The sequence below is a fragment of the Capra hircus genome, chromosome 10 (genome assembly GCF_001704415.2).
Source record: "Capra hircus breed San Clemente chromosome 10, ASM170441v1, whole genome shotgun sequence".
Lineage (NCBI taxonomy): Eukaryota > Metazoa > Chordata > Mammalia > Artiodactyla > Bovidae > Capra > Capra hircus.
This window is the reverse complement of record NC_030817.1, coordinates 21,793,725-21,801,988: the sequence shown is the minus strand read 5'-3', so window position 1 is coordinate 21,801,988 and position 8,264 is coordinate 21,793,725. Positions and strand designations below refer to the sequence as shown.

General features: G+C 56.0%; 1 protein-coding gene across 1 annotated transcript; it reads right to left on the bottom strand.

Moving 5' to 3' along the window:
- CCDC177 (coiled-coil domain containing 177) lies at window positions 2,598-7,345 on the bottom strand. Its single transcript, XM_018054038.1, has one exon. The coding sequence runs from the start codon at window positions 7,329-7,331 to the stop codon at window positions 5,235-5,237; it is 2,097 nt and encodes a 698-aa protein (XP_017909527.1). The 5' UTR covers window positions 7,332-7,345; the 3' UTR covers window positions 2,598-5,234.

The window sequence follows — 8,264 nt, the reverse complement described above, 5'->3', positions numbered from 1 at the left end:
ACACTTCAACATGGCAGCTAATTTAAAAACCACTTTGGGGGGAAAAATCATTTGGGGCACTTCCCTGGTAGTCTAGTGGGTAAGACACCACGCTCCCAGTGCAGGGGACCTGGGTTTGATCCCTGATCAGGGAACTAGATTCCATATGCCCCAGCAAAGACCTGGCAGAGCCAAATTAATAAGCAAAAATATTTTAAAAAATCACTTCAGACTAGTTTTTTGTGCTCATGTGGGACATGATGGTGTTTGATGGATCAGGAAGTTAACAATACTGTAAACAGTGATTACCAGTGTTCCTCAGAAAGAAACCACCTTCCACTTCTATATCCTAACACCTGCTACTAACCATACCCTCTGTCCTAACCCTGACCTATGTGAAGCCAAAGCAGCACCAGGGAGAATATAAGGGGCTAGGGGCACGTGGGGGTGCATAGGCCTGGGAGGAGGTGCGTGTGGAGAGCACCAGAGCTCCATGGAACAGAGCAAGGACGTGAACAGATGTAGTGCTCTTATGTGGAGTCATGCAGGCAAAGCACGTGACCAGGCATAACGCTGCAGGGCCGCGTAAGATACCCCAGCCGGTGTGTCGCACCTAAGGCCTAAATGACGTTTCCAGAACCGGGAGCTGTCTGCAGCATCTCTGAAAGCCTCTTCCCAGGCTATGTTGAGAAACACCAGATTTCCTTATGCTCCTCTGCCCAATGTTTCCCAGGGACCAGAAGGGTGGAGATGGGCAAGTCTCCATAGCAACCCGGGGGGAAATCTCAATCATCTAGAAGCTTTAAGAGGTGGGATATTCTGGTTCACTGAACGTTCTTAGCAATTGAGTACGAATCAAAAATCTCTTTTTGGGGGGACTTTAAAACTGGAAATGCCTCTGAAATGTTGAGTTTCCTATCTCAGCAAGAAGAGTGGAATGATGGAGCTGGTACCGTTTCGGTGATCTGGGACTCTGCAGGGCCTGAGGCTTGGTTCTCTGCGTCGACGATCATTATTTACACTGCCTCTGTTAAAGGCAACACCAATAATGTCCTTGAAGGTAATTAATCTTTTTTTTAACTGTAGTTTAAAGTTGATTAAGTACATGACCTTAAGAATTTGACCTGAATAATCAGGGCTCCTCTAAGGGAAAGAGAACAAGGGCCAGATGATGGTTGGCTGGAGGATGGCAAGTCCCCAGGAAACTCCAAAGACTTGAAGTTGTGCTTGAAGGACTACCGGGTCTGCCTGTGGTTGGATACCAGGATGGGAAGGCAGTTAAGCCCAACAAGGAGATAAAGGTGTCTGCTCATCTCACGATATTATGTTCTCCAGGGTCAATATCAGAGAGACCTTGTCTTCCCAGCACTAAGAGCAATGCCTGGCCTCCCGGTAGGTGCTTGATACTAATTTGACAGATGAAGGGAGGCCTCCATTCAGTCCATCCTGTACAGATGTCCTCTGGTTACCATTCTCTGACCACCACCCATCCATTGTCTATCCCTCCCTCCATCTAGTATTTATGTGCTTATTATACAAGAGGTGCTAAACCACGGGCAGACTCAATGGTAAATAAGATACAGCCCCTTATGTAGAGTCAAGCACCCCTCTGTTTCCGTGGACTTTTTAAAGGAAGGGGGATGCTAAGTGGTGGGCTTTGCAGAATGGCCTGAGCACAAAGGGCATTCTCATGTGCCTTCACTACCCCCACAGACTCTTTGCCTTTGGAAAATCCTAATTACTGCTCCCACTATAGACTCACAGTCTGTGCGCTTCTGAAAAGAAACTTCCATCTTCCTGTCCAGATGTGGTGTAGGCACTGGTCATTGCTTGAGCAGGACAATGGGCTAGCTCAACTGGTGATTCCATCTGAAATGGTTTGGTCCCTGCTTGTGTCCTGGGTAACGAACCAAACTAAAGTTTTTTCCAACCCTTCCCATTCTTCCTCATCCCATTTCATGCTCTTTCTGCTCTGAGCAAGGGGATATTCCAAGAGGGCAAGTGGGAAGGTCTGGGGTCACGTCTAGTCTGTATTTTCCTGGATGGTAGGAACTTGCAGCCTGGAAGCCAAATTCTGGGCACTTGGTGAGAATGTTCATATCACGAGAAGTAAGACTTTCTCTGTCTATCATCCCCACCATGTCCCACTCCTCCAATTTTCTCTCGCTGCATTTCAGAGTAAGAAACACTACTCCTCCCTACCATCAATTCAAAGAAAAGACTGTAAGTAAAGGGCATACACACACAAAAGGATCCTGGAAATTCTTCCTCCTCAAAGAGTAACATGACTACTTATCCTAGAATACACAGAAGCCCTATACTCTAGAGGATGACCAGGAGGTTGGAAACTTGGAAGAAGCATTCCTTACTATTACTAGGTTTCAGTTCCATTCAGTTCAGTCGCTCAGTCGTGTCCTTTTACTAGGTTTAGCCTCTGTTTTTGCTTGAATTTAGGTTAAAGCGTCTGCCTGGAATGCGGAATACCCGGGTTCAATCCCTGGGTTGGGAAGATCCCCTGGAGAAGGAAATGGCAACCCACTCCAGTATTCTTGCCTAGACAATCCCATGGAGGGAGGAGCCTGGTAGGTCGCAAAGAGTCAGACACGACTGAGTGACTTCACTTTCACTTGAATTTTGTATATATATTTAAAGGATCCCAAAGTCTTGTTTCCTTTACACTGTGCTTTTCGCTAAGCGTAGGTCTCTAATTTGGTGACATTCAGACCTGGACCTTCACATCATATGTGGCATTAGGATCCGCAGTGTGCTTTTCAAGAACATTTCTTTCTGCACTAGGTCACAATGGTACATTACACTCTAGGCATACTGCAGTCACATAATCCTTGATTGCAGTGATCGTACCTGCTGTTCCAAAGCCCTAGAACTGAGAGCACCACTGATTCATAATTCTGATTCATCCCCACAGTGTTTGTGTGAGGAGGGCAGAAGTCACGATCCCCACTTTACAGGTGGGGAAACCAAGGCACACAGAGGTGATCTACCCAAAGTCACTCAGGAAGTCAGAAAACAAACCGACTACAGGGTCAGGGAAGATCACCTTTCAGCGCCTTGTCAAAAAAAAAAAAAAAAAACCCAAACAGATTGTATCCTTCTCAAACAAACGAATATACCTTGGAAGGAAGTGGTTTTAGGTGGAACTTTCTAGTAAGGTCTCAGAGGCTCCTCTGTCAAATCAGGAACCGCCTGTTAAGAACCAGTATCACACTAACATTGTAGTTAAATACCCTTGACTCGCCGACAATGCTGATTATTATAGCTCACTGACAACCTGGTTACCGACATGAAAATGTGAGGAAAACGTCATCTATTCAAGAAATAAGCCTTGGCACAGCTCCTTTCCTGGTTTCACAGCATTTGATGTGTAACAGCTAAGCACTGCTTCCTTCTACACCATACTCCTGTACCTGTTGGCATTTCATGGGGCGGGGGGGGGAGTTGCTAACAGAATGTGTGCATGTGTGTACATGTGAATGTGACACCAGACACTTTAGGGACAATTCTGCCCAACAGAATATACATGAACTATGTCTAATACAATACTTCTCTACCCTGATTCTTCTTCTTTTTTGGTAACTTTTATTTCTTGATCCTGTTCATGTAAAAAGTAATATTTTACTTCCCACCTTTCTTGATGAAGGTAGAGTCCTTGGGTGGACATGCCTGGGGGCTGATTTCAGCTTCGTGGAAGAGAAGCACTTGAAGGGTGAAAGTTGCCGGAAGACAACTGAACGGGACTTTTTGGACCAGAAAGTGTTCTGGTCTTGCACGTATTTCCCCCCAGAGGCTAAATGACCACCTGTCCGTGACACACCGCCAGGAATCCATACTCCTGGAAACAAACTAGGCCAACAGCAGTCCTCCTGCCTCCCAACTCCAGGTCAAGAAAGGCACAAAGAAGACCAGCAAATAATACCGAGGCGGTGCTTTGGATCTGGGAGGCCTTGAGGCACCGAGAGAAAGAAGAGTACTGATGGCCCCATCTGGACGACAGGGAGGTGAGGCACGGAGAAACTGACTTAATACTTTCAGTCCTAGGGGAGAGGGAACCAGGAATGTCGGGTAGGGGTGGATCCTCTTTTTCCTCATTTGGGGAAGGAGAGGAGAGGAAGATACACTGTCAAACCATAGTGAGTACGACCCTCACTGCAAAGAGGCAAATTCCAGCTCTTCTGCCCACACAGTAAAGTAACTGCCTTCAGAGTAGCTGTGATGATCCCTTCACAGAGGGAACTGGACACCCCAGACTCTCTGGGGCCCACTCTTGGGACTGCATCCAGAGCTGGAGATTGAGGCAGAATCGGCCTGGGCAGGCACATAGGTAGCTCTGCTTCTTAAGGCATGGATGCTGTCTGCGAGGAGTGGGCCCCACACTGGGAGGTGTCCATCAGACACTGCCTCCCCTGAAAATACCCTGCAAGAAAGCTCAGTGGGGTGGAACACTGATGCCTAAGGAATCCACATCCCCGGGCTGGGGGCTTCCACTAAAGCTAAACAGCATCACCAAACCTGTGTCAATCGGGGAACATAAGAAAGACAAAAAACCCAAACTGATCATTACTGGCAGATGATTGTCTAACTAGAGAATCTAAGGGAAACAACAGAAAACCTAGCAGAAGTAAGACCACAGTTTGCACAAGTGGCAGGTTAAAAGTCTAGCATACAAAAGTCAATAGCTTTTCAGTCACTTGAGGGTGGCCTGATACCCTTGGAAGAGCTGTGCTTTTCTGCGAGGCCTCCGAGCTTTGTGCAACTTGCCACATTTTAAAAGATGGAGGGGAGCCAAGGAGATGCCTCCTCTCTGCAATCTGTGCAGACGCCTCAGATACCAAGTTTGTGAAGGTGCCTGGGGTGACTGCAGCAGGAGGAGGCAGTCACTTCTGCACTGTCTCCTTGGGGGCCCTCCCCGACTCTCGACCCAGCCCCTTTCTCCCACCTCTTTTCCTTTCCAACTCAACAGACACATTGGGAACCTTGGCAAGGGCCAGGGTGGGAGCCAAGAAGGTGGGATGTGGCGGAAGATTGTGCTATGTCATTTCCAAAGAAAGCCGATTTTTAAAAACAAAGGCGGCGGACTGACGGGTCTCATACATCAGTCCTCTCATCGCCTCATTGGTCAGAAGCCTGGCGACGCCAAGGCGCTGTGCCCCGACTGGCGATTCTCACGGTCCGGACAAAATGGCCAAAAGGGGCGGCGCGGGGCTGAGCGTGGCAGTCTGGCCTGCGCACTGCGGCGGTCATTTACGGTCCAGGCTGGCGTGCAGCTGGGCCTCGCGCACCATGCGGTCGAAGGAGCGCGTGTTGGTCTCCTGGCGCACCTTCTCGCGCACGTGGAAGGAGGCGCGGGCTGTGGAGCGAGCGCTCTCCAGCGCGCTGCGCCGCTCCCGAGACAGCTGCTCGCTGCGCTCCAGCTTGCGACCGATGGCTTGGAGCAGCTCCCGCCGGCGGCAGTCTTCGTCCCTCTCCACCTTCTCCTTGTTGGCGCGCTGGGCCCGCTCCTTCTCCATCCGGCTCTGGCCCACGCGCCGCGCCTTCTGCTGCACCGCCTCCTCGGCCGCCTGCGCCGCGTGCTGCAGCCGCCGCTCGCCTGCCCGGGCCAGCGCCTCCAGGTGCGCCTGATGCTCGCGCTCCTTGCGCTCAGCAGCCTCCTTGGCCCGCCGGCCCTGCAGCTCCTCCCGCCGGGCCCGCTCGCGCAGCTCCCGGGTGCGCTGCTCCACCAACTGCTCGTAGTTCTCCTGCGCGCGGCCCAAGCTGGCCTCCAGGGAGCTCCGCAGGCCCTCGCGCTCCTGGCGTTCCTGCCGGGCCCGACCTTTCAGCAACGCCTCGTGGCGCGCCCGCTCCGCCCGGCTAAGCTCCCGCTTCTCCCGCTGCAACTGGCCCTCCTGCTGCTGCTTGACCTGGGCCGCGCGCTTAGCGCGTTCCCTGCGGACCTGCTCGGCCCGCTCGCGCACCTCCTGCAGACCCTCCTCCCGCTGCTTCAGGTTCTGTTCCTGCTGCAGCTTGCGCTGCCGGTCCTCCCGGGCCGCGCGCTCCGCCCGCTCCCTTCGCAGCAGTCCCTGGCGCTCAGCCAGCTCCCGCCGCCGCTCCTCGCTGCGCTCGCACTGTCGCTGCCGGCGCCGAGCCTCCTCGCGTTCCTCGCGACCCCGGCGGCCGCGCCGCTCCTCCACCTGCGCGGCCCAGGCCCGGCGGCCCTGCTCCAGGGCACGCTGCTTCTCGCGCTCCTCGCGCTCCCGTCGCTGCTCGGCGCGGACGCGCTGCTGCTCCCACTGGCCATGGGCCGCGGCGCGCTGCTCCAGCAGCAGGCGCTCCTCCTGGTGCCGCGCCAACATCAGCGCCGCGATCTTCCGGTCGCGCTCGGGCACCCCGCGCAGACCCCGCTCGGCGCGCACTTGGCGCACGATGCGCTCCACGTGCTGAGCTGTCTGGGGCGAGTGGCTCAGGTCGCCGAGGCTGAAGCTGCGGCCGGTGAGCGGAACCAGGGCCAGGGCGGATGGGCGGCCCAGGGGGTTGGGAGCCGAGGCCGCAGACCCCGCGGCGCAGCTATTCCTGGCCGAGGCCCGCGGCGGCCAGTGCAGTTCCCGCAGGCTCTCTCCGCTGTAGGACGACGACGACGCTCCAGACTCGGAGCTGAGGGCGCCCTCCCGCCGGCGGGACAGGGAGTCCAGGGAGTGGCTCTTCCTACCTGCCCGCGACCCCGGGGGCGGGGGTTGGGGCCGGGCCGGGGACGGGCTGGAGGAGGCTTTGCGAGCGGCGCGCGGGGCGGGCGAGGCCGGGAGGCTGGCGCTGCTGCAGCTGCTGCTGCTGCCCGCGCTGGGGGCCGAGGCCGCGGCGGCCGCGGGGCCCAACGGCGTGAAGAGGCGCCGCTTCTCCTCGCGCACGATGCGCTCGCGCTCGGCCCGGCATTGCTGCAGCTTGGCGCGCCGCTCCGCCTCGTAAGCCTCATACAGGCCAGTGGCCACTCGCATCGAGCGGCCGGGGGCCTCGCGCACCAGGTCCGCCAGGGCCCGGGGCAGCAGCTCCACAGGCTTAACGGCACAGCGGGCGCAGGCCTCTAGCGAGCGGGGGCTGGTCAGCACGTACCGGCTGCCCTCGGCTTCTGGACAGTCGAAGTTGAAGAGATCGAGGTGCAGCAGCGGGGACTGCTCCCGCTGCCCGCCTTCTGCCGCGGGCGGGACTTCAGCCTTGCGGGGCGCCACGGCGGAGGCTGAGGCCGAAGACGCCGTGGGCTGCTGGGCGCCCTGGGAGTCAGGGGGCACCGACGCGGCGGCTTCGTCCCCTCCAGAGCCTCCGGGCTCAGCTCCCAGCTTCTCCTCTTCAGGCACGGGATCCACCATGGCTGAGCCCTGTCCCTTTGTGGAGTCACTGCGGATAACAAGGGAGGGACATCGAGGAATACATTTAAAAGCAGTCCACCCCCCTCCCCAATCCCCCATTCCTGTTCATCCCCTCACCCAACTTAATCCGCTCTGGGATTAGGCTCAAAGGCCCGGTGGAATGTAAGTCATAATACCGATGCCCTGAAAACCCAAGCGGGCGGGAGAGTGCACAGAGCCTCTGCCTCCCTCAGCGTCGGAGTGCCGGGCGGAGGCCCGTGGCCAAGCTCCCCCCGGGCGTCTGGCCCGCTAGATGCATCTCCTCCCTGTTGCAGGTTAAAATGAAAAGATCGAGGTGCGGGAGACAGCCGACCCGAGAGGCTCTGGAGGATTCCCGAGAGGATTAGCGTATTCATTTGTCGCTTAGGCGGGTGACCGGGGAGGCAGCTTTGCAGGAACAAAAAAGGAGGTCTGTGCATCGTCACAGCGCACTGCTGTGAAGACCCCATTTGCCCAGGGAAGAAGTTTATAGTTGATTTCCCTTTTGCCAAAGGAGACTCAGGCATAGGGCCCAGAGGTGACGGCAGAGAGGAGAGAAGTGCCTCTGCCCGAAAAAGACCTCCCCGGGAGGGCTGATCGATCCTTGCTCCTGCCTCTTGGGCAGGGCTTGCAAGGAGCTGTGCCCGCCTTCCCCGCGTCCCCACCACCGGGTGTTCGCCGGGGATGGTGAAGGAGCCTGGGTCTTCCCAGATGCACCCGATTCTCTCTTAAAGCCGTGCTAAAAGCGCCATCCACCCCAGTCTAGGCTCGGACACCTGTCCCCAGACTTGCTCCGAGTGGCCCCACCGTATTCCAGCGAGGTTGGGCTCCTGGAGCTCAGTTAGCCGGTCCGCTTCCCTGGTGCCCTGGCCGGTTCGCTTACCCCACGTCCCGGGCTCGGCCCAGCGCCGAGGC

Coding starts and splice junctions, on each gene's coding strand:
- CCDC177 (XM_018054038.1), bottom strand. CDS start 7,331: ATGGTGGATCCCGTGCCTGAAGAGGAGAAGCTGGGAGCTGAGCCCGGA.